Below are 27838 nucleotides of genomic sequence, written 5' to 3' on the forward strand. Positions count from 1 at the left end.
ACAGGCTATCCCAACGTACCATGTGTTACCCCAAGTAACCATGCCTGTGCCCAGGCACACTATGGGGTAAAGGCAGGGAAAGGGAGGCTGGAGAGGCCACAACAGGAGTAAATGAGAGGTCACATGAGATCAAAATCACATTTACCACCTCCAGGATTCAGCTGATAAACCACTCCTATGAAATAAAGCCCCTCCTCTCAGAAACATGACCAGGGGTCCATAGAGGAAACAAGCCACCTGGGTAGCCACAAGGCACAGCACTGTGAGAACAACTACAGAGACCACTTGCCTTTGCAGGCACAGGGATCCAACAGGTTCAAAGCTTTCTGCCCCGCCAGGAAGCCCAATCAGTGCGGGCTGTGGCTGAGCTCAGGCAGGGTCCAAGAGGTGGGCCAGCTTGGCAGGAGATGGGCTGTGGCTCACCAGCCTTCAACTGATCGAAACAGAGGCCCAGCCTTGAGGAGTTGTCCAGCAAAACAATGTGACAATAGAGGCACAAATACAGGAGGGGAAAACGCAGTCTTGCTGGGGAGGCAGGTGGTAGTGGTCAGGAAAAGTTCCATGGAGAAGGTGATGATTGAGAAGATCTAAAAGGATAGACAGAACTTTGACAGATCCTATGGGAGATAAATTCAATGTTCCGGTATAAGAAGCAGCCCAAGCAAAGGTATGGAAGTGAAAAAAATACCAGGCGTTTTCACAAGAAATCACAAAAAAACCAATTTGGCTGAACACTAGGATACATACGGAACCCCGACTGGGGTGGAAAGGTCAGCTGGAACTACTGAGAATACTTGGAATGCCAGACTGAGAGATGTGTACTTAACTCAGCTGGTAACAGGAAGGCACTGAGGGTGTCGAGCAAGGAAAGGACATTATACGACCGGACCGTACTTCAGGAAGACAGTGACAGTTCTGTGTTGGATAAACTGAAATAGGAAGAAATGTTAAAAGGCCATCAGGAGACATGGCAACCGAAAAACTAGGGAATGACAGTAGGAATGAGAAGAATGAGAGATACTGTGGAGAGAGGATTTCTAGTACAAAACAACGCCTATGTCTTTGAGATGTAGCACCTGGGCACCTAAGAAAATGAGAGTGTCATGAACAGAAATAAGGTTGTGAAGAAGAAACCTTGCTTCACTGGGGGAATGATGAGTTTGGTTTCAGACACCTTGAATTTGAGGTGTCAACTGAATACACAGACAGACATGTCTATCAAGTGGGTAGAAAAGCAGATCTGTAAGCAGGAAGAAGAGTTGGGATTAGAAATGGGGATTTGGGGGCCTTACCTCCACAAAGAGGTAAGGCCACAGAGGAGGTCTAGGGATGGAATCATGGGAAACATAATTTAGCATAATTTAATGGGTTGAAAAAGGAAGTACAGGCTAGGCAGGGTCTAAGAATTCCAGGTTATAGAGGGAAAAAGATGTATTATAAAACATATGCTATACCCCACTTACATCAATGGATAGATCATCGAGACAAAAAGTCAATAAAGAAATAGTAGACTTAAATGAAAAACTGGACGAGATGGACCTAGTAGACATATACAGAGCACTCCATCCAAAAACATTCTTCTCAAGCACGCATGGAACATTCTCAAGGATAGACCATATGTTGGGAAACAAAGCAAGCCTCAATAAATTTAAGAAGATTGAAATCATAACAAGCATCTTTTCAGACCATAATGCTATGAAACTGGAAATGAACCATGAAAAAAAAACTGGGAAAGTGACAAAAATGTGGAGATTAAACAACATGCTACTGAACAACCAATGGATCATTGATGAAATTAAAGGAGAAATCAAAAACTATCTGGAAACAAATGAAAATGAAAATATGCCATACCAAACCATATGGGATGCAGCAAAAGCCGTCCTGAGAGGGAAACTCATAGTGATACAAGCCCACCTTAATAAATAAGAAAAAGCCCAAATAAGCAACCTTAAATTACACCTAACAGAACTAGAAAAAGAAAAACAAACAAAGCCCAAAGTCAGAAGAAGGAGAGAAATAATAAAAATCAGAGCAGAAATAAATGAAATTGAGACCAAAAGAACAGTAGAAAGGATTAATGAAACAAACAGTTGGTTCTTTGAGAAGATAAACAAAATCGACAAACCCTTAGCCAGGCTTACTAAGAAAAAAAGAGAAAAGGCTCAAGTAAATAGAATTAGAAATGAAAGGGGAGAAATTACAATGGATACCACAGAAATACAGAGGATTATAAGAGAATACTATGAGAAATTATATGCCAACAGATTGGACAATCTAGAAGAAATGGATAAATTCTTAGACTCATACAACCTCCCAAAACTGAACCAAGAAGAAATGGAGAATCTGAATAGACCAATCACAAGTAAAGAGATTGAAATAGTAATCCAAAACCTCCCAAAAAATAAAAGTCCAGGACCAGACGGCTTCTCCGGTGAATTTTACCAAACATTCAAAGAAGATTTAATACCCATCCTTCTCAAACTATTCCAAAAAATAGAGGAAGATGGAACACTTCCCAAATCATTCTACAAGGCCAACATCACCCTGATACCAAAGCCAGACAAAGACAATACAAAGAAAGACAATTATAGGCCAACATCGCTGATGAACATAGATGCAAAAATCCTCAACAAAATACTGGCAAACCAAATATAGCAATACATTAAAAAGATCATACACCATGATCAAGTGGGATTTATACTAGGGACGCATGGATGGTTCAACATCCACAAATCAATCAACGTGATACATCACATCAACAAAACAAAGAATAAAAACCACATTGTCATCTCAATAGACACAGAGAAGGCATTTGACAAGATACAACATCCATTTATGATAAAAACTCTCAACAAAATGGGAATAGAAGGAAAGTACCTCAACATAATAAAGACTATTTATGACAAACCTACAGTCAACATTATATTCAACAGGGAAAGACTGAAAGCCATTCCTCTGAGAACAGGAATGAGGCAGGGCTGCCCACTCTCACCACTCATGTTCAACATAGTACTGGAGGTTTTGGCCAGAGCAATTAGGCAAGAAAAAGGAATGAAAGGAATCCAAATAGGTAACGAAGAAGTGAAAGTCTCACTATTTGCAGATGACACGATTTTATATATAGAAAAGCCTAAACAATCCATTGGAAAACTATTAGAAATAATCAACACCTACAGCAAAGTTGCAGGGTACAAAATCAATCTACAAAAATCAGCTGCATTTCTGTATGCTAATAATGAACTAACAGAAAGAGAGCTCAAAAAGATAATAAGATTTACAATTGCATCAAAAAGAATAAAAGACCTAGGAATAAATCTTACCAAGGAGGTGAATGACCTATACAATGAGAACTACAAGACATTATTGAAAGAAATCGATGATGACATAAAGAAATGGAAAGATATCCCATGCACGTGGATTGGAAGAATAAACATAGTTAAAATGTCTATATTACCTAAAGCAATCTACAGATTCAATGCAATCCCAATCAGAATCCCAATAACATTCTTCACGGAAATAGAAAAAAGAATACTAAAATTCATATGGGGCAACAAAAGACCCCGAATAGCTACAGCAATCCTAAGAAAAAAGGAACAAAGCTGGAGGCATCACAATCCCTGACTTTAAAACATAGTACAAAGCAATAGTAATCAAAACAGCATGGTACTGGTACAAAAACAGACACACAGATCAATGAAACAGAATTGAAAGCCCAGAAATAAAACCACACATATACAGACAGCTAATTTTCGACAAAGGAGCCAAGAACATACAATGGAGAAAGCAAAGTCTCTTCAATAAATGGTGTTGGGAAAACTGGACAGCCACATGCAAAAGAATGAAAGTGGACCATTTGCTATCGCCATTCACAAAAATTAACTCAAAATGGATCAAAAACCTGAAGGTGAGACCTGAAACTATAAAACTCATAGAAGAAAATATAGGTAACACACTATTTGACATTGGTTATAAAGGAATCTTTTCAGATGACATGCCTACCCAGACTAGGGAAACTAAAGAAAAAATAAACAAGTGGGACTTTATCAGATTAAAGAGCTTCTACAAGACAAATGAAACTAGAATCAAGATGAACAGACAACCCACCAGCTGGGAGAAAATATTTGCAAAACATACATCTGACAAGGGGTTGATCTCCATAATATATAAAGAACTCACACAACTGAACAACAAGAAAACAACAACCCAATCAAAAAATGGGCAGAGGAAATGAACAGACACTTCCTCAAAGAGGATATACAGATGGCCAACAGGCACATGAAAAGATGTTCAACATCACTAATCATCAGGGAAATGCAAATCAAAACAACACTAAGATATCACCTCATGCCCATTAGAATGGCTATAATCACCAAGACAAAAAACAACAAATGTTGGAGAGGATGTGGAGAAACAGGAACCCTCACACACCGCTGGTGGGAATGCAAACTGGTACAGCCTCTATGGAAAACGGCATGGAGATTCCTCAAAGAATTAAAAATAGAGATGCCCTATGATCCAGCCATCCCACTATTGGGAATCTATCCAACGAACCTGAAATCAACAATCCAAAGAGGCTTATGCACCCCTATGTTCATTGCAGCATTATTCACCATAGCCAAGAAGTGGAAGCAACCTAAGTGTCCCTCGACTGACAACTGGATCAAGAAAATGTGGTATATATACACAATGAAATACTACTCGGCCATAAAAAAGACAAAATTGTCCCATTTGCAACAACATGGATGGGCCTGGAGGGTATTATGTTAAGTGAAGTAAGCCAGAAGGAGAAAGACAAACACTGTATGATCTCACCCATATGTGGAATATAAACCAACACATGGACAGAGAAAACTGTATTGTGGTTACCAGGGGCAATGGGGGTGGGAGGTGAGCACAAGGGGTGAAGGGAGTCATATATATGGTGATGGACAAACAAAAATGTACAACCCAAAATTTCACAATGTTAAAAACTATTCAAACATCAATAAAAAAAAAAAAAACATATGCTAGGAATACAACATGAGTATGGGACGAGATGGTAAAGTGAAAAGTAGTTTGAAAATTTTTAAGTACTAAAAAATACATTTTTATTATTGTTACAGTATTACATGTTTAATCTCTAGAAAAGCCACATTACACTGGAAGAGCCAGCCTTCCCCAAATTTTCTAAAGTCCCCTCTCCACCAAGTCAAATGGAAAAAGAGGAGATCACATCCTCTTCCCTTGAACTCTTACAGTACTTAGTAAGTCTTTCTTAGGTATTTATACAACTCAAGAAGCACCAACTGAGCATCGACCAGGTGCCAAACACTACAGTAGACACCTTCATATATATCTCCCCTTGGAGTAGATGAAACTGAAACAAGATTTATCCCCCTTTACAAAGATGAAATGAGGCTCAAAAAGGTTAAGTATCTTGAGCCAAGATTGCCAGCTAAGTAGTGGAGGAACAGAGGGCTTCTGATGCCAAGTCTTATCATGCCTTTTCTACTAAAACACAAGTTGGAACTCGCTATATTTGTTCTTATCTCCCCTACTATATTATAAGCAAATTAAAGGCAAAAGCCACATCTCATTTATCTTGACATCCTCTGAAGAACCTAGCAAAGGGCCTTTCACTTGGTCAATTTTCATTGCATTTTTGTTGCCTGAAAGAATGAATCTATGTATATTTGCAGGCACACAGGATTCACTAATGGTGAACATTTGTGGGCTGGTAAGCTTTGAGTACTTATTTCTAAGGCGGACTGTAACTTAACAACAAAAAGTTCTAAAAACAAATTCTGTACTTGTGAAAGATGCCACCTGGTCTGCCTCAGGGCCTGAAGTCCTCTTTTTATGCACCGAGTGGGAACAGCACAGGGAGTGACAAGCTGGTTTTCTTCAAACCACTCCCACGAACTGGCTCAAGACAAGAAAAGGGCCCACACCTTTCGGGGAAGAGAACTGCACAGCTTCTGCTGCCCATTTAACCTCTGGTGTCACTGCTGGAACTGCCAACAGTCTGAGATGGAGGGAAAGGTAGAGCATGTTTAGTGCCAGCTCCGATGATGTAACCTTACAATTCCAGCTTTTCTGCCAGGAAAATAAAGCAACAAGTTTAGAAACTAGCTCCCGCTGCACTTAATATTCAACCAAACTCTATTTTGCGTAACTGACCACTAGCTTTTTTTGCTTACCTCACCACTACCTTTTTTTTTTATTTAAATGAACAGTACTTAGTGTCTAATTCAACTGACTGCTTTGAGTTCCTTGGCAAACAAATGTATAGAGCTTGAAATATGTGTATTTCATAAATGTCCCCTGTGCGAGAAGAACACGAAGTTCTCAGAAGCGTTTACTTTGCAAGCCATATACATGCCCAGTGGGAGATAAGGAAACAACAGGCATCTACCCACCATAGAGGTGTGCAGTCATGTGTCCCAGCTGCCAGAAACACCAGGCAACTATCCCAAGACCCCGGGCAAACAGAGAGACTTGTGAAGTGGGACTGCATTGCAGAGCTTCATAAATTATAAGACATTTGGGAGTTTTCTACCCAAAGATGTTCCCTTTTGTAGGGATTATCTAATTTGGGGATATTTGGTATCCACGTCCCTAGAAATCTTTAGGGTACACCAAATTGATCCCTTTTCCTACATGTGATGACAAGACCCCAAAGTAGGCTTTTCCTATTTCTGACAGTAGTTAACGTGGGCAGAGAGATAATAGCCAGACTGAAATGGGGTATCTCCCAGGCTCAAGATATCATTGATATGCCCATGGAGAGCAGATGGTGAGAATGCAAGCCTTTTCTTGCCAATTTTTACCTGTTGTGGATCAGGCTACTGGTCTTGCCTGGGCCTCTGCCCGTCAAATGCACTGCATGGGGCTTGGGACTTCCTAGAAAGAGCCACAGCAGAAGCCAAAAAGTGCACAAGCCTCAGCTAGGGCAAGTGTCTGGCATCAGCTTTGGGCGGGTCCACATGGGATACTTTTCCCATGACTCCTGAAAGAACTCTCCAAGTCTGAGTCTATAATCAATGCCTGGATAATTAAGAGTTGACAGGAAAGCATAAAACACAAAAAACAAATGACAGCTTAACACAATATCAAAGATAGTACCAACACCTCTTCACCCGGTTCTTAAAATCTAACTATAACCTTGGCCTTACTGACATTACTTCTTTTCTATGCTCTGAACCCTGCAAGAGTTAACCAAAGATATTAATAACTTCAGGGCCGGCCCCGTGGCTTAGCGGTTAAGTGTGCGCACTCTGCTGCTGGCGGCCCGGGTTCGGATCCTGGGCGCGCACCGACGCACCACTTCTCCGGCCATGCTCAGGCCACGTCCCACATACAGCAACTAGAAGGATGTGCAGCTATGACATACAACTATGTACTGGGGCTTTGGGGGGAAATAAAATAAATAAATAAAATCTTAATAAATAAATAAAAGTAAGCATTCTTTAAAAAAAATAAATAAATAAAATAACTTCAGCAAATATGTGATATGACTCTCTAAGGCCTTACAATTTCACCACTTTCCATTTTAACCTTTCTCGAACACCTCATTTTTAAAACCTCTACTTCAGGGTATAAGAACTTTTGGTAGTGTTCTTTGGTATTACAAATACAGTTCTACTAAAGGAATTTGTATCAACCAGGAAAAATGTAAGACCTCCCAGTGAAGCATTTTCAAATTTTCTTGTGAGAATTACTTATTGACCTAGTATACTGCCAATTAGGCTACCGTTTACTGTGCACTGCCTTTGTGCAGGGCACTAAAAAAACAAAAAGACTTATTCCTTGCCCTTGAGTAGCTTGCAATTTAGTGAAAGATTAAAAAAAAAGCACATCACTAACTAAATCTGTGGTGGGAAGACTATAAGAGTGATACAAATTCAGTAACATAAGAGTTTAGGGAAAGGCTAGACTAATTGCGCAAGGGAAAATGGTTGGTAGAGATGGCATTTGAATAAGCCCTTAGAAAATTTATAATATTTCAATAGGAAGAGGATGTTAGAGGGCATTTTACATGGAGGTAACAGCTTTGGCAAAGGCACAGAGGCAAGAGAGTACAGGTAAATTAAGAAAACTTCAAGTGATGGAGTCTGGCTGAAGGACAGGCTACAGGAGGGTAAATAACAGGAAACTGATCTGGAAAAGGAAGCTATGGCCAGTTCTTAACATAAAACGAGGGGAGAAATGTAGAAAGCTAGATTTTAGAAATAGGAAATAACTTTTAAAATATATCCTTCACTAATAATTTTTTACATCATATCTTAGATTTTTAGAGCAAGAAATATTTTGATTTTTAGAGCAAGAAATATTTTATTAGCAAGTTTATTTGCAAACTAGGTGCAGTAACTTCAAACAAAAATAACATGAGTGCTAGGAAAATTCTTTTTCTGAGCTGGCAAATTCTTGGCTGCAGCTTAACTAATATATTCTTATTACCACATCTTGTGATTATTTCATTACTAATTCTTTTTTCTCATCACCAAAATACCTTCTTAATTTAACTCATTACATATGTACTCAGTGGCTCCTCTAGAACTAGTATTTGCTCACTTATTTACTCATCCTCTCCTTTTCTGCCCCAACTTGTCCTGCTAACCACTCACTCATTCTTTCTTCTCCTATGAACTATATCAATAATAACATTAATAGTTACTACTTGCTGTAGTGCCAGGCACTGCAATTAATGCTTTATGAACAGTATTTAATATAATCCTCAAAACAACACTATGAGACAGGTATTATTACCCCTATTTTACGGATGAGGAAACAAGTTCAAAGAAGTTAAGTATTTTGCCAGATGGTAAGCTGCAGAACCCATGTTTAAACCACATGTGCTTGACCCCAGAGCCCTTGCCTGTTACCACTTCACTGTACTGCCTCCCACACCCTTTGGCCTCTTACTGATATTGGTTAGTAGTTTCAAACGAAAATTAAAATATTCACTGAGCGTGTGCTACTGTAAAATCCTGTTCTGGGTGCTGTCAGAGGTATATAAACAAATGAGAGAAGTTATGTGGATTATTAATGCCTATCATCTTCCATGTATGAGTATAAACAGCTATGTCTTATATAAGTGTGTCAAGATGGTATGTCCATGATTCACACACTAGAACAACTAAGGTCAGAGGGGGTGAAAATGGCTTAGTATATGAATGTTGGATGGTGACCACATCTCACAGACACAAATCAGCCAACCCTGACTAAATGCCTTGCAGAGAATTTTAATAATACACTTCAATCAGAGTCTGTAAAAACTCGCTCTGCTGATGAAAAATCTGTCCTGTCAGAAGTTCCCAATCAAATCTGCTTATAATCCATTTTCAACGAACCTCAGCTTCTTTTGAAGTAGGATAAGCTACTAAAGCATTTTAGCCAACAATAAACACATTGCAAAATTAGTCCTTGTAAAATACATTACCAATGAGTAAAGTTATTTGGTTAAAACACAAGTGTGATATCAAACTACTTGTACCATGTAGCCTGAATGCTGTGCCAAATTATATAGAGCTACATAGACACAGAAAAAATAATTAAAACGTGTCATCTTTTTAAGCTATCTGCTTTTTTTGTTTGTTTGTTTTTTTGTGAGGAAGATCGGCCCTGAGCTAACATCTGCCAATCCTCCTCTTTTTTTTTTTTTTTTTTTTGCTGAGGAAGACTGGCTGTGGGCTAACATCCATGCCCATCTTCCTCCACTTTATATGGGACACCACCACAGCATGGCTTGCCAAGCAGTGTGTCGGTGTGCGCCAGGATCCGATCTCGTGAATCCCGGGCCGCCGCAGTGGAAAGCGCGCACTTAACTGTTTGTGCCACCGGGCCGGCCCCTAACCTATCTGCTTTTAATATTACCTTTACTAACTTCTGAAAAAGTTTTTGCTTAATATTTTTAGGAGACTAGTTACATTTTTACAAACAACTATAACAGTTACAAATACATAAGAAATTGGGTAGGATGTTGTTCAGCAGTCCTTTTTAGGCTGAAACCATACATACCCAGGAAACATTCGGAAGGAGTCACAATTTCAGACTCAGTCTGTCAACTCATCTCTCCCTACAAAGGTACAGTATTCATATCACAAAGTACACAACGAAGACTCATCTAAAGATTGCAGTGGCAAATATTAATGGCATATACTCTACAATCTAAACTCCCAACACAATTCATTTTAAGAAAACAAAGTCAATAAAGAGAAATAATTTTAAGAGTTCAAGAGTAGCAAAAGAAATAGAGAGACACGTTTGGTTAACAAGGAGAAGCACTGGGCTACATAAAATTAATGACACTGACACTTACTGTTCAATTCGGGGTGACAAGTATAGCTTAGGGTACACCTGAGTGGCTTCAGTGTCCTCAAAACTGACAGAAAGGAGGGCCACATCTTCTCCAGGGTCTTCATTTACATCCTTAAACAGGAAGTGAAAAACACAATGTCATCAGTACCTGCTCTTGTAATATCTTTTAGGTGATGAGCTTACAGTGCACTGGCATTGAGGCTGGAGGTATGAGTTACTTGGATTTGAATTTAGCGGCTCTGCACATCCTTTGCCACATATCTAGTCACTCCTCTAGAGTGATGGCTTTCAAACTCTCTGACCAACGCCCACCACAGTAAGGGAAAAGATCCCTATCTATCTCACTTGTTCTCGCATTCCAAGAGGAGAAAAATGAATCTGGTTATAACAAAGAATTAGACAAAAACAACAGTTAACAAATCTCAGTAAACTTGTTGCTGGCAGTATATATAACGGCTTATAATTTATATAATATATAGATAGCTTATAATTTACTTTTTACAGGAAAAATATAATTTATAAACATGATTTATGTCACACAAAAAAAGTCTTAAAATACCCAGTGATTTTATTATACCTACCGTGATAATATATTGTAAGTTATTTAAATAGCAAAAATTCCCAAGAAACATATCACTATGAAGAGTGCCACCACACAAACAAATGGCAGAGTTATGGACAGGGTTATATACACATCTACTTTAGCAAAATGATTATGGATGATTTATATATGAACCACAAGACATACGTATCTTAAATGTCTAGTTATAAGAATATTATAAGACAAAAACATAGTTCATCCAAATATGTATTAAGAGACAGTGAGAAGTTAACCAAACAACGCACAATAAACTAAACTGATAATGATAAAGCTAAACTTACTGTGATTTATAATTAAAAAGCAAGAGTAGCAGCAACCGAATGTCATAACCAACTCAAGCCAACACTGATGATACATTGATGAAGTGTCCTGAATCAAAATTGTGGGACTCACAACTATGTGCTTTACGATTATTGCCGAGCACCAAGTGTCTGCCAGACTTCTGAATAAAATAATGAATTAGAATAAATTCTAGTAGCATGCTGATTTTAATTTGTGAATACTAAATTTTAGTAACCCTTAATAATTATTTTCGGTTGGTAGTGCCTCCAAGTCCAATAGAAATTTTTAAAAATCTTAATAGAATTGCACATCTTTCACCCATAGGGACTGGTAAGAACCAACCTATATTTCTAGATTATTTCATAGGTCCTCAGGAGGGCTCAGTGGCCATCCTAGGAGTGTCCCAATCTAGACTTTAAGAATCACTGCCCGTGAGCATTGAGAACCTCAGATACGACCTCCTTCCTTCTGTCTAAAACCAACCTCACCCCTTCTTTTCCTGCATCCTGGGAAGCTGGTCATCATACTCATCCTGCTCAGCACTAACATCGTCAGTCTCCTTGCTCTGCCTTCTATTGTGCCTATAGGATGCACAAGTGTGGCATGTATACAAAGGGACAAGGACCAGGAGTCTCTCCCATCTTATAAAATAAAAATTTTAAAAAGAAAAAAGAAATCATGCCAGTCTCTACATAGTCCCCTGTATTCTCTCTCACATCTCTCTGCCCCTTCATAGACTGCTTTAAAAAGCTGTCTACACTCCTTGTCTCAACTCCCTTCCCTCCCACTTATCCCTTAGCCTACTATAATCGCCTTCTGACCCTACTAGTTCATCAAGACTGCTTCCACCAAAGGCATCCACTAAACACAGCAAATGCTTCTCTGTCATTGTCTTACTTGATCTCTAAACAGTATTTGACATGGATGATCTTCCTCTGGAAATACTCTCTTTTCTTGCTTCTAAGAAACTACACTCTCCTGGTCTTCTCCTGTCTCTTTGGCCACATCCCCCTTAATTGTTTTTTGGTTTTACATTACAAAATTTAGGCTTGTTGTAACAACCATACACATAAAGAAAAAGCTCTTCCACCCTCACTTTGCAAGGTAACCAATGTTAACTGTGTGTGTAGCCTCAAACAGCTTTTTCTTTGCTCATAAAAACATACACACACATACACACATTTGCATATAAATAGTTCTTCAACCTCCTGCTTTGTTTTCCCTAAGGGAATCACATTATACATATCACTTTACCAACTGCTTTCTAAATAGCCACATAATATTCTGTGGCATGGACTTATTTTTTATTAAACCATTCGCCTAGCAACGGACATTCAGGTTGTTTGCAGTTCTTAGCCATTTGATCGTGCTACAATAAATATCTTTGTATATATATCCTTTACTAGTGGGACTTATATTTCTTAATAGGTAACTAAAACTGAGCTTCTTGGGTCAAAGGTCATGAACATTTTACATTTTAATAGAGTTTAATAGATTAATTTTCAAAAATTTTGCAGCAATTCCCATTTGGACCTATGAGTTTGCATCAGTATGAAAGACGGCTTCCGCTCATCTTGAATAACTGGATAACACTGGCCGTTGTCACTCTTTAATATAACGGTGGCAATCTGATAGCTGGAAAATGGTATCTCAATTTAGTCTCAATGAATGAAGCTGAGCAACTTTCTATTTTTTACTGGTCATTTTCTTCTATACATTTTCTGATCAAATCCTTTGCCCGTTTTGCTTAAAGGTTTTTGGACTTTTTTTGTTATTGCTGTTTATTAGGTTTATTAACACTTGTCCATCACATGTGTTATAAATATTTTCTCTCCATCTAACTTTTGATTTTTTACTTAGTTTGGGGGGCTCTTCTGACATCACAGAAAATTTATACTTCTATAGAGTTAAATCTGGTCAATAACTCCAAAGTTATTTAACTATTTCCCTAGTTTTTCATCTAATATTGTTATAATTTTGTTTTTACATGCACATTTGTAATACCTGTGGAATATGTATAGTTTTAGGTGGGATGATATAGGAAGTATGTAAGAGGAGGACCTTAGTACAGTGCCTGGAACATAGAAACCACTCAATGTTTGCTGAATAAATAAATCAGTAAACAAATTAATGTTAATTCCTAACTTTTATCCTCCACACCTAGTGATTTTCAGAAATCCGCTTTACAAAAGTTGCTGTCACCAGTGACACCTGGAAACTAAGTACCGACTCTTTGCTCCTGCCTCCCATAATACTCCGAGGTCCCTAGAACTAGTGGTTTTAAAAGAAGAGCCACAGGGCCAGCCCGGTGGTGTAGTGGTTGAGTTTGCGTGCTCTGCTTCAGTGGCCCGGGATTCGCAGGTTCGGATCCCGGACGCGGACCTATGCACTGCTTATCAAGCCATGCTGTGGCAGGCGTCCCACATATAAAGTAAAGGAAGATGGGCACGGATGTTAGCTCAGGGCCAATCTTCCTCAGCAAAAAGAGGACTGACAACAGATGTTAGCTCAGAGATAATCTTCCTCAAAAAAAAAAAGAAAAAAAAAGAAGATCCAAGACTGGGAATCTCTATCTCTTCTTGCTCTTTTACATATGATAAAGCATTCAACCTTGAGTATTCCTTTCTGTAGAATGAGGATGGGAAGTTTTAAAAATACTTAATGGTCTCAACAAATAGAAACCATGTTATTATATAATATGACTTTAAAACTCATAAAATATCTAAAACTAAGATTGAAGCTGAGCTTGAAAAAATTCACATTCAGAGGGACAAATTCATTTCATGATCTAAGTACAGAAGTAGTCCTCTTTAAAGTTAAATTGGTCACCTTAAGAAAAACAATAAAAAAAAAGAACTAACATTGACTTTCAGATACCTTCCCCCAGTGACTGAGTTTCCTTGTTAAAGGTCAAGGCTCTGACTAAAAGTCACAAAACCCTGTAAAAAAAAAACACTGCAAAAAACTAGGGGCCACTGAAAACCTTTCCTAATTAGCAGCTTCAGTCCAAATGCCTATAGATAATTTATAATTATTTCCCTTTCCTACTTTTTAACTTCTCATTTCACTATTTTTTAAGCCAAGAACAGAAATGCTCAGAGACAGTCCTCCAGACAAATGGAATGACCCTGGTTTATATAATCAACATTTATCATGTGGCATCCTCCAAAAAGCACACGAAACATTAGTCTGAAGATGAAAATAGTTGTTTCCTGGAGTTCCTTTTACGAACTACTTTAATATGATTTATTCCCCTTGATGTGGCACATGAGTTTTCCCTGAATTGGTATTTGATTCCTAATGGATACCTAAGTTTGACTTTGAGTACTTAAATAAGCCCAAAGAGTTCCAAAAATACAAATCTACACAGCGCTGTCTCCAGTTTCTGCAACTGTAACAGGCTTGTACATGTGTTCCTTCCCATCTGGGAAATCATAAAAGAAGCTCTTGTACCATAGTTCTTAGAAGCTAACATTACAGATGATTATTGTAACCACTAATGGCAGCATTTGGAAAACAGGGGGTGGTTATAGCGTAGCAGGGGACATTTAAAAATGTACAAGTATACATTTTCAGGGCTTCCTACCTGCACCATTTGAAACTGCAGCAAGCTAAAACGGGGGGAAAGATGGCGAATCTGCTGAAGCTAAAAAAGAATATTGCCTCCTACCTTGATAAAAGCGTGTGAGGCACCAAAATACATATGGCGAGGCAATGATGGCCATGATATTTTGCTGAGATTTAACAATGGATTTGGCGCAGCACTTGGCTATAGCAGAAAGGGGTTTCTTGTGGCTTATAGTGAATATTCACTAGATGGTGAGTTCATTGCAGGCTGGGAGCTTTTCCTGTTCATTTTTGCAACCCCAGTGTCTCGAACATAGTACATATATAGCAAATTGGTTGAAAAAAACTGAAGTAATGCAGGAATGACTCTAAGAATGAGTAAATGATGGAGTTAAATAGAAAATGCTTTCAGTTAGAAAGATTCTCAATACTTATCTGTTAGTTCCTTAAATCTAGGACTACTTAAGATTTTATTAAAGGAAACTCAAATTTGAACCATATATTAGCACATATATATATATATATATATATATATATATATATATAACCATATATCCTTCCTATTATGTCTAAATAAGAGTTAGCATTCTGCTTAGGTCATAATGGTTTATTTATATAACTATTCTCAATTGGGGCTCTTTGCAAATATCAAAAGGGTGTAGAAAAAAACAACAAATAGCCTTGGAAATGACAGAAAACACAAGTACAATTTATCATTACGCTTTACCCCTTTGACGTGCTAACTTTCCAAGTGAAGATAGGAGCCATTAAACAAGCCCATGTATGTTGACTGCAAACTACCAATTAACCAAGTGCTGGTAGACATTAGCTGAACAATAAATATTACAAACCCCAGGTCACATAGGAAAACTGTAAAAAAGCCCTTGTATTTCTCAATTCAAAAAGGCTCACAACAAAGCTGTACCATTACTAGCAAAACCAGTTTGTGGACATAAGGACTATAAAGACGCCATTATACAGTATGTCAAAAATCAAGTAAAAACTATTTTGAGTTACATTTAACATAGTATTAAACTAGACCAGGATAAATCATGATTCCTAGGATGACTAAAAGCTAGGTCTGGGTAAGAACCTCATTATATAAAAGCTATGAGTTTTAGAAAAACTGCAAGCAAATTAAAAATTTCCAAAACAGAATCTTATTTTAAAATATGCTAAGTGAGATTTGTACTTTAGAGGCCCAGTATTTTGATAATATATATTCATCATCAAATTACATAAATCTAGATTTTTCAAAGTCAAGTTTTCTCAAGTAAGAGAACAAGACCATTCATTCATGCATTTCACAAAGTAAGTAAAATATATAGTACGTTACAAATGTTTTAAAGAAAAATTAAAGCAGGGAAAGGGGACAAGAAGTGAGGAGGGAATGCAAGCTTAGAGAAAGTGGTCAAAGATGGCCTTCTGGAGACTGAGCAGTGGCCTCTCCTTACTTAAGACAGGAGATTTAGGATAAAAAGTCCTCCTGACTCACTGCGTAACATAACAAAAGAAGCCCCAATCAAAATTTGAATTTGGATTCTAGTGGCATTAAGACATGACAATGAATATGCTAGGAATGGAATTAAATCTAAGCAGAAGAAATATTGAAGAACAAGGAAAATAATGTAAGATAAGACCTTGGTCTCACTGCTAAGGGGTCTCTGTCCAATTATGACACTGGCCATTTTGGAAATAAGGTCATTTCCTCTTCATCTAAGTGCTAGGAAATGTACAAATGCCAGGGAAAGCAGTATAGTCAGAAAGCAAAATGAATCCAAGAGTAAGGAAGCTGAGCCAAATAGATGAGGAAGAGTAATAAATGGGTCCCTTGTGGGGCTCTTCTACCTGTTAGTGCGGCTCCCAACCCTGAGCCTCCTCCTTTCCATGCAGCACGGGGCTGCAGTACTGCAGTAGGGGTTCTGAGGGCCTAGTTACAGACTGTCTCCACCACATACTGAGCTCTTCACTACAAATTCTTTTGATATTTTGATATCTCTTATGAAGGTAGCATTTAAGAGAGCTACTTCTGATTTGGTTTCTCCAAATAGAAATGGGAGTAAAAAGATTCTCCCTGCATAGTTCAGACAAATTAGGCCACTCCCCATATGTTTTACTAGATCTTGACTAAGAATTTTACAGTGTCTCTCCTTATCAAAAAAGCTCTTTCTCTCCTTTTCTTAATTGGTGTGGTTTTAATTTCTTTAACTCTTACTGTTAATTCACTTGCTCATTAAGATTTCTTTCAACTGCAATGTGATCTAAGTCTACCCTTGGTAGTTTTTACCATGTTGCTTCATGAATTCCCCATGCTGTTTAAGCACTATATATTTTATATTCCAAATAGATTGTGAATTTCTTGAGGCCAAGGTAGAGATCTCCTACTTCCCATTATGTCTAATAATAACAGCTGACATTTATTCAGTGTTTACTCAGTAGTCACTTTGCTTAGTGTTTTATATGTATTATCTCATATAATCATCATAACAACCTTATCATGCAGGTACTATTATTATTCTCCTTTGCAGATGAAGAAACTGAAGCTGCGAGAGATTAAATGGTGAAAATGAGTTTCGAACCCATGTATGTTGACTCGAACCTGGACTCTTAACCATGATGCTGTATCCACTAGCATGCTGTTGGGCACAAGAAGAGACTCACTATCAGCACTCAAAGAAAGTGATAAAAAAAACTTGGAAACCCATGTGCAGAAAAGATATCAGAGATTTACTATCTATTTACTTGTTTTCCAATAGTGTCTAAATCCTGTATGCTCCAAAAGACCACGAGCAACTTAAGGAACCACTTCTTATTCCCTTTTTATCCAGAATAGACTATTCTGCCTGCACTAGGCACATAGCGGGTATTCAAAACAAACTGGGAAGTACATGCTTTATGTGTTTTAATGTTTAATTTTAGAAATGATGGAGCAAGAAATTAAAATTCTTAAGTGTATAAAGACTAAAGGCTGTAAAGGTCACTAAGCTAAACAAAATGTATTCATTTGACATCTTTACACAGACTCAGTTAAGAAAGGAGGATGGCTTCTCTAAGAACACCAATGAGGACTGTGGAGTTCTAAGCCATAATACCAACTTCCTTCAACAATGTGTGGTTAGGCACATTCTATGATTAACTAACTATACTCAGTGAAAATGAGAAGAGCTGATTGTCAGGTCAGGAAAGGATAACTGCAATGTTCTTGAAATAGCCAGCTCTTAAAGGGTGAGGCCAGGACAGCAGGACAGAGCTGTTGTCACCTGTCCATGTTTTCCAAAAGTGACATCTTGAGTTCATTACTAGTAGATGTCAAGATACAGTGTGGGGTTAGGGTTTATATATATATCTTGCTTATTATTTTCATAAACAAAGACAATTTCACCACTCTCATTTATGCAGGAATCTGCTTGTGAAGCTGTACTTACCCTTAATATGTTGGTTATAGCTTCTGTTTATAAAGTTAAATTGAAACACATGTTGTACAAATAAACTTTGGGGGAAAAAAATCTTGGTTCTTTTAAAACAATGATGATCAAGATTTTGTTCATCAAATACTGTCCCATCAGTTATTATACCTAATAGACATAGCCTTGAGAACCATCAACTTTCTTTGAATAGTCACAGCATTACTCTAAAAAGTGTGTGAAATGGAGCCTTTTTTCCAGGAGGCCGGAGAGGGTTGGGGGAGCCTCTGCAGTACAGCCAGCGTCTTCATGGGACGCAAATGATGATTCCTTGCTTCCACAACCTTCTCTACTCACCAATTTTTTTTTTTTTTTGGTGAGGAAGATCGGCCCTGAGCTAACATCTGCCAATCCTCCTCTTTTTCTGCTGAGGAAGACTGGCCCTGAGCTAACATCCATGCCCATCTTCCTCCACTTTATATGGGACGCCGCCACAGCAAGGCCCGCCAAGCGGTGCGTCGGTGCGCACCCGGGATCCGAACCAGCAAACCCTGGGCCACTGCAGCAGAGCGCGCGCACTTAACCACTTGCGCCACAGGGCCAGCCCCTCATCAATGTTTTTAGAGAAAGAATTTGGAGTGTGGAGTTTCCCCTTTTGCCCTAACAATGTGTTCTTAATGAGTCCAATGAGAAGCTGAGTTTATTTAAATGAGCATGAATTTTTGTGACTGTTTTACAAATCACACTGAACCACATCTTCAGACGTCTCTGAGTTGTGATTTAACGCACACCTACTGATACAGACCTTGTGCCGGACTTTTATCCAAGAGCCCAACAAAACAAGTTAAAACAATAGTGAGTTTTATTTGAGCACATATAGAACAAATATGAACACCATTTACCAAATCCCCAGTATGTCTTCATAAATTAACGAAAAGATAGATAAAGCTTTTACATAAATAGTTTATATAGCTCTTTGTAACGGATAGAAAAACAGATATAAAGTGGTAGTTGATATAGTGGGCATCTGTGATATTGCTTCCCTGACACCCTCTCTTCTCCTGGGAAGCCTCTCTTCCTTCTAGTTCCCACTCCTAGGTCTCGATCCTCACAGCTCCTGACGGAGCTGCCGGTGCCTACTCCCTGGGAACAGCTGATGGGTCCAGGGACAGGCCAGTCCTTTCCTCAAGATTTGTGAACTTGGGAGCCAAGTGTAGGCCAGTCCCTTTACAGAGGCAAAAGAAACCATCAGTAGCAACATTTCCCATACATGGAAGAAGGCCAGGCTGTAGTGTGAGAGAATAAAGCCAACACGCTGAGTGAAGCAGAGATGAGAGAGAAGAGTCCTGGCAGCACTGATACTCTTAGTTCCCGTGGGTCTTGGTCCAGCTGCGTCCTGCTCCTACCGTGGTTTGGCTATTCAACTTTCTCCTGGCTTTGGAAAGCTAATAAATTGCCCTATTTGCTTAAGCTGGTTTGAAGTGGTTTTCCTTCACTTATAACCAACATTTTCTCTTGTAAATTATTAAACTCACTAATATAGATGATAACCATGGCAAATCAAAATCTACAGAATTAAGTGCTAAAAAGAGACTTTCATCCCTGGGTTGTTTGATTACCTGTTACATACTATGGAGTGCCAGGCCCTAATCAGTACCCAGAAAGGGCTTTCAGGACAAAGATGAGCTGTATGCCTCCACACATGCCAGAAGAAAGCTTTGCTAGAGCGATCTGTGCCTCAGCACCAGGCTCTGGCTGCAGCTCGGCTATTTTCCTGAACTTACTGCTTCTCATCTGGTGGACTTGAAACAGCATAGTAACCCACCCTGGGCCTTGGATGGAACACCATGCACTCCCTGCTCTACAGGCCCCCCTAAACCTCACCCAATGAACGTAAAGGCATTAGAGAGGCCAATGCTGAATGCAAAAAATACATAGCAGCATGCCATTTGAATACACAAAATGTTTTGCAAGTTTGTCATGCAACTGAGGAACTGCAAAAAGATGATTTTTTAAGTATAGAAATAAAATGTTTTTGCAAAAAATTTGCATGTTTTTGTTTTTTCCACGTGATATGCTAAAAGTAGGCATTACGGGAAGCAATAGGTTTGCAGAGCTTTGGTAAATGTATGTGAAAGTGCCAAGTACAGAACCAGGCTCAATAAATGTTGGTTTGACTTCTCTTACTCATTCCAGGCTCTTGGACTGATTACCATTTCCATTACCATGCTATTCTTCCTACTATTAAAGTTACCCTGTATTCCTTTCCTCTCCAGGTTGCTTTGAGGTATGGGGTTTAGAGATTCTTCCCAGGTGGTTCTGTGTCTAAGGACAGAAAGGAAAGGCACCCTAGAAACTCAGAACACCTTTGCACCCACCTACCCACCAAGCAAGTCACTTGGCTCAAACTGTCTGGTGCCCATGGCAACTAGGCAATTGGTTACTTCCAAGTTATTTCAGCCACCTGGCACCACACTCATTAAGTGGAGACAATCACAAATCACAGGTGTTAAAACAAAGAATGGAGCCTACTAGACTCTCTTTTTGAAGTAATCAGAGATCTTTTGATTTGCATACTGACGTTATTTGCAGAATGTAAAGGGCAGCTAGGAGCTCCGAATAAACAAGAGGCTCGGAGCCGTATCCCTCTAGAACTGGCTGGAGGAGTGGTTCCCACGTAGAAAATGAGCTCTGAGAAGCAGAGGAAATACTGCACCTTTCTCCCAGCCTTGAAAGCTCTCCCCCTGTCTACAGTGGCCTGACATTCAAGCCCCTGCAGGATATCTTTCCAACCTCATTTTTCCACTTCCTCTGTTGACACACCCTAACTGCAGCAGGTGCCCACACTCCATCCTGTCACTCCATCATGTCTGTACGCTGCCACTCAACCCTGAATGCCTTCTCCAAGCCTTGCATCCTCCAATCCCAAATCTCCTAATATTTTAGAGTCCCATTCAGATGCCCTGTCCGCTTATGAGACTTCCTTGATCTTACCCCCTGATGTAACGGTTTCTCCTCTGAAATCCTACATGTCTTTAACATTTCATTACTTCTTTTGTTTTTTAACAAAAAATGTTAAGAACACATATGTGCTCTTAACATTTATCTGAGTTCCCTAAGAGCAGTGACTGTGTTTCATGCATTTTGTATTCCCAGTGCCTAGTACGGTGCCTACCACAAAGATAGGCACCCAATTAACATTCGATGAACAAATGTACAAATATATGTATGAAAGCATGACTACATACGCTTGCCAGTAAACGACTGATCCAAAAATGATTTGCACAAACAGACTTCCCTACTAGAAACAGTAGAGGTCTAAGTAAATTATTAACTTGACTTTCCAATATAAATCAGTAGGTATAAGTTTGGGCAAAATGAGCCATTTTCCCCTGGGTTGAGATCATCCCCTGGATAAGAGGAAAATTCAAGTTCAAACACTTAACTGAGAGATCAAACCTTACAGTACAGAAAGGCAAGCGCAATCTTTTTCCATTTCTAATAAACTTCCAAACAACACACCATGTGCCGTCACTAAGTCAATACTCATTTATGATTTACCTACCATGTGCAAGATACTCTGATAACCACAATAAGGAAAAAAAGAACTGCAAGAATCTGTCTCCCAACTGAAAGAGGCAGATGTTAACACATAGAGAAAATTTTTTTTCTTCTCCTTCAATGAGAGACCCTATAAGACAGTACGTGATTAATCGTCAAAAGTCTTTTAAGGAAAGGCTGAAAAACTCCTCAATTGTTTCTATGTATTGAGAATCAATTCATCAGACTCTTTCCTGGCATTAGGCTTTTACAAGAGAAGAGATAAAGAAAGTAGGAGAGTAATGGGTATCTCAAGAGAAAAAATGGAAAATTTCTAAAAGTAGTAAAAAGGAGGGGACAGGTTCTGGCTTTCCCAGCCCGCATGATGTTAAACAGCATGCTTTGGATGTTTTCCAATGAAGACAGTTCTACATCTTCCATATTTCAGGCTATCTAGTTCAAAATGCGTCGAGACAGAGGACCAGTAGCAGGCCTGACATGCAGGTGTGGCATAACATTTGCGAACAGCAGGCAGCTAAAGCCTATATAAATGGAGCCTTACTACTCAGACCAACAGCATCAGCTTCACCTGGGGGATACTTAACAAATTCCTAGGTGATTTGTAGAACATTGAAGTTTGAGAAGCACTGGCTTAGGGAACTAACTGGTACTTAAGGAAAAGAAAATGGGTCTAAAGACGAAGAGAGAACTGAAAAGCAATGCGCTGAGATATCCATCCTGTGATTAAACAGAACGCAGATGAATTGTGATTTGCACGGGGCTAAGAAAGTGGAAGGTATCTTAGAAAAAGTTTAGGATTTAAAAATAAGTATCTATGGCATATTCCAAAAACTCAGAGTTAAATGGAGGAAAGAACTGCAGCGGAAGTTGAAAAGTACAATGAGGTATTTCTCAAACATTCTAACTGGCCACATACATATGCTACGGAGGAGCCAGAGAAAGGCTCCAGGTGGAGAGAGCTGGCATTGCTGAGACCTTCGGGTCAACGACACTGGAGAAAATAGACCATAGGTAAAATGACATGAGTGAAGGGTAAATAAAATCAGAGAAAGGACCCCTGAGGGATCTGGCCCAGTGGTTGCTACCCTGTGTTCTGAGGAGAACTAGGGATCATGTGTAGCATAAGAGTATGTGTCTTAAGAGCAGCTACTACTCTGTTTTGTATAGTGGGCACTGGGAGAAAGATTTCATTTGTAAAAAGGTTTCAAGTATATTAAAAATAAAGTTTGTAACCACTGATTCCAACACCCACACTTCACAGATTTACAGATGGAGAAACTGAGATAAGGGAAGTGATTTGTCTAATGTGTAGAGCTAATTAGTCACAGGCTGAAACCAAAACCCATGACTGCTGATTCCTGCATCAACGCTTTTTTTTACGACATCCATTTGCTATATCCAAATTTGCTTTGAAAACTCTTTGTCACTTTCTAAATGAGGTCTATGTGAATCAAAAAGGAAATGTAAGATCCCAAAGAGGAGGGAGTTATAAAGAGTAGAAAGATTCAAACAAGGAAGAACATATTATATTAAAAGCTCCAAAAATGAAAAACTATAAATGTTGGACTTAGCATAACTATTGAGTAGGTGGTTTTGTTATTTAGAACTTTACTAATTATAGAAGTGCTGATGACCAGATTTAGAAGAACTATAAATTGAGTTAGATTTTATCATTGGCTTGGGTTACTGAAGAATATTTCTCTAATTTCTAAACTAATAACAGGTTTAAGATAGACCAATTGATAAACATTTGCAGTTTTGTGCTTATGAACAGAAATCGTGACATTTCAGGACGCATAAATGATGATGAAAGTACTGAGGCATCCTAGCAAGTTGCAATCCTCCAGGGAAGCTATTAACAGCTTAACATTTCTAGTTCACAGTGGAATGCGGATTCAACTTACTGAAAAAAGTTTATACGAAATAAGCATAAAAGAATTCAATTAAGACAGCAGACTAGGCTGAGCTTCTTGGGTTTCTTGGGTCTATTACTTACTGAATCAAATGTTGGTACGTGTACCAGAAAACCTGTATAACAATCCAAAGCAGGTTTCACAAACTATGTTAAAAAACAAAACAAAAAAACTATGTTAAAAACAATGCAAGAGCAAAAAACCTTCCCAATGCCTCAATAAACTAAACTGGGCTTTTCCCCCAGATAAACCATGGCTGGACCCACTACTGCCTATGCAGCCTGGGCAACATACATTGCATATTTTTTCTACTCTGTCTTCAATTATTTCCATTCTCCTCTATACTGAGTATACCTTTGGGGCTGACCTCAGGATTCACTCATTCCACAAACATGTATTAATGTCCCACTATGTGTCAGGCATCACCTAAAAGGCACTAAGGACACATGCCCTCAAAACCTTCACAGTCAAGTAGGAAAGATAAACAAGTAAACTGACCATTAGGTTAAAACTGTTAGAATAAAGGTGCGTTATAAGAGAGGTGTGCACCTGTGGCAGGACAAGGGAGGAGTGCTAAAGAGAGTGCAAAACTGGTTGTCACATAAGGCTTTTCAAGGAGGAGATAATGTTTTAGTTGGGAGGAATCCAAGTGCTCTCAAGGCATAAAAAGTATAAGCGAGTGGAAGGAAGAGAGAACAGCACATGGAAAGACACTGAAGCAGAGAGGCACATGGCACACTCAGGGCACTGTTCAGGAAGGCTGAAATAGCAGATACTAGCGAGCAGTGGTGAAAGATGAAGCTGGACAAGTTTAAGGGCTTGAGCATAAACAACCTCGATGCATTTAAGCTAAGGAGTTTGTTTTATTTTAAGGGCAACGCAAAAAGGGATTACAAACAGGGTAATGACATGATCAGATTGTTTTAGAGAGAGTATCCTAACAGCTTGGGAAGGATGGATTGAAGGAAAGCAAGGCTGAATGAGGGGTGGGAAGGAGGTCTATAGCAGTCCAGAGCAGAGTGAGAAGGATGTCCCCATAGAAAAGCAACTTGGTGCAGGGTGTCAGAGCTCAAGCAGAGTGAAGAGGGTGCCCACACAACGGAGGGGCAGCAACAACAATGGGAGACTGGTTACATACAGGGGGATGGATATTATATATATATATTATGCATTATAATATATGTAACCTATATATTATAATAATATATTAAGGATAATGGGAACCAGAATTATCACATTCAAAGAAGGAAATTACAAATATGTACAAAGGGAAAAATAGAACAGACACAGCATATTGAATTGGAATTAGAGGTATCAGTATGAACATGGTTGTTCAATATATACAGATAGATATAGAAATAATATTGAACACCAAAATAAGCAGCAATGGTAACTGATTATAATACATTAAATAAAATTGGAAATCATGAGTCCATGCTGCTATAAATAAATTTAAAGTTTGATAAAAAATGAGATATTTATATAGTTTCAAAGGACCTCCCCACAAAATATTTACCAATTACAAAGGAAAAAAAGTGACTTCACAGTCGAGAGCCTTACAGACACCACCTTAAACAAGTGATCAAGGTGAACACATCATCAGTTATGAGTCAAACAGACTGGGTGTGCCCCTTGAGAGAGGACAATGAGAAAACTACAGCATCACTTTTGTAACATTCCTGCCACAGATGCATAAACAGAATCCAATCATGATGGAACATCAGACAAATCCAAATTAAGAGACATTTATAAAACTGGCCTATAATCTGCAAAAATGTTGTGAATGTCAAGGAAAAACTAAAGAACTATTACAGATTGAAGAGACGTAACCAAATGTAACACACGGTTCTAAATGGAATTCTTCTATAAGGAAATCATTGGGACAATTGGTAAAATTTTAATGGGTCCTTAGAATTGGATAGTTGTGCTATATCAGTGTTAATTTCCTGATTGTTATGACTATACTGTAATTATGTAGGAGACTGCACTTATTTACAAGAAATACACTAGAGTATTTGGAGGTGAAGGGCATCGCATCAGCAACCTACTCTCAAATGGTTAAAAAAATGTCCTTTGTACTGTTCTTACAGTTCTATTATAAATATGAGATTGTTTCAAAATTTAGAAAAAAGAAAAAATTAAAAGATGATAAAATCCAGACCTGACCATACAAAGACACTATTCTCTTAGTCATGAATAAAAGAAAAGAGAGAAGCTGGAATTTTAAATCAGAAACCCATTATACATGCTTTAAAGTTTTATGGAACATATTTATACTTAATTGCATAATAAAATGTGTATAATTCTCAAATCATAACATGGATTTAGTAATTTCCCCAAATATTGCTATTTTCCCCAAATTAAGGAATCTTGCCAGGTGTGGTTATAGCTATCTACCTGGAATGGCTGACCTCCACCTGATCCTGGAGTCAAGATTTGACGTCTACAGTAGTCAAACCTAAGTTGGCAGTGCTTCTTATAGAAAACTGCTTAACGAAGCTTACTTCTGTCTGGATGCTACATATCACACCCGAACTTATCTCACCTACAACCCTTTAAGGTAGATACTGTTATCATCTCTATTTTGCAGATTTAAAAATTTCTCAAAGAGATTAAGCAAAATGTCCAGAGTCTAGTAAATGGAGCATCAGAAAACAAATTCAGTCTTCTCTAACCCATAGCCCATGCTTTTCCCAGTGTAATCCAGTAGCTCGCTACCAATAAGGCACCATGCTACTCACTGTGGGAGAGACAAAGATGGCTGAGACACATTCTCAGAGAACTATTTCTGCCTTCTCTCCTTTATGCTGTAGTCAGAGTCTTCTGCTTCTTACCTCTTGCCATGACTCTCCCACATCCCAGTTTTCATCAGTCGGTGAATTCACGGACACTATTTATTCTACCTTTTCCATCATCGAAGAGATGCTACAGCAATTCTGAAGATTTACAAATATGCCTTAGAATATAAAGGCAACAAAATGCTCTCAATGTTCTATGTTAAATGAGTTTAACGAGTATGTAATAAATTAATCAGCCAAAAATGGAAAGAACAAATGACATAGAAGGAATATAAAGAAAATAGCATAACTTCTGAATAATCTGATGTTGGATAAGAAAGCCAAATACCAACCCAGGAAATGTCAGGAGTTCTGGACAAGTGAACTGTTAACTCCCAAACTTGTACTGTTTCACTTGGTAGAAGAGATCACCCAAGAAGCTCTCAGAAATCAGAGCCAGGTCCCTGACTAGAAGAAAAGGGACTGTTGCTTTCTGAAGAAGCAATGAGACTTTGAATTCCTCAAGTATCTCTGTGAAGATTATGGTATTCTTCTCACTTGAGTGATGTTTAAAAAGAAACTGACTGCTAGATAAAAGCACAGGGAGGAGAATAAGATGCCACTTTACTAAGTCAATAATGAATTTCCTCAAGCAAGCTCATAATATGAAATATGATATGTCTAATATCATTTCTGTAATTCTGATTTATCCATCTGGAACACTGGATATAAAGTCTTAGTAGAATTCTGAGAAGCTTATATGTATTGAGTAAATTTTCCCATAAAACAAATATTCTAAAATTCAAGTTATCATATAAGGAACCATATAATTACTTTCAAAGTTTTATGGAAAAGGAAAAAGGAAATCCTCCTCATAAAAAAAAAAAACAAACAACTATATGCTTGTTTATAGATTATTCAAATTAACATAATTTAGAAATGACTTGAACATAGGAACATATAGGAAAACTCAATGCAGCTATGTTTCTTGTCATTAGTACCATGTCAGAGAGGTCACTGGCTTTGGTTTACCTCCAAAGGTCTCTCTTAAAAACACCAACTGACTGAGTCTATTCCTGGAATTGCTCTAACCTCCCCTAGTATTTCATGCTTTCACATACAGTAATGCACAGGGAACAGTGGTAATATGTAAAACAAGTTCAAAGATCCCAAAGTAGAAGACATTGTTTTTCTGCATCCTACCTACTGTAACTGAAAACTGGGAATTTACTGGAATTGAGGATTTATTATGAGTCAGATGGTTGATAGCCTTTCCAACCAAAACATCTGCTCTACAAAGGCACAACTGCTACAATCCATTTCCTCTTGGATCTGGAGAATGACCAAGTTGTAGCTTAGCCCTTTCCTTAAAGACACAGGGACTTGAAATGAGAAATGAAATAAAAGCAGACTTATACATCATCTCCAACTTCA

The 27838-nt window shown here is 38.4% G+C and overlaps 1 protein-coding gene across 2 annotated transcripts in view; it reads right to left on the minus strand.

Moving 5' to 3' along the window:
* BABAM2 (BRISC and BRCA1 A complex member 2) overlaps positions 1 to 27838 on the minus strand; it is a 454600-nt gene that overhangs the window by 186459 nt on the left and 240303 nt on the right. For both annotated transcript variants that reach the window (XM_058551529.1, XM_058551530.1), the window contains exon 7: positions 10301 to 10410. In XM_058551529.1, coding sequence (XP_058407512.1) covers positions 10301 to 10410 — 110 coding nt within the window. The remainder of the gene's footprint in view (positions 1 to 10300; positions 10411 to 27838) is intronic.

This window comes from Diceros bicornis, chromosome 12, assembly GCF_020826845.1.
Source record: "Diceros bicornis minor isolate mBicDic1 chromosome 12, mDicBic1.mat.cur, whole genome shotgun sequence".
Lineage (NCBI taxonomy): Eukaryota > Metazoa > Chordata > Mammalia > Perissodactyla > Rhinocerotidae > Diceros > Diceros bicornis.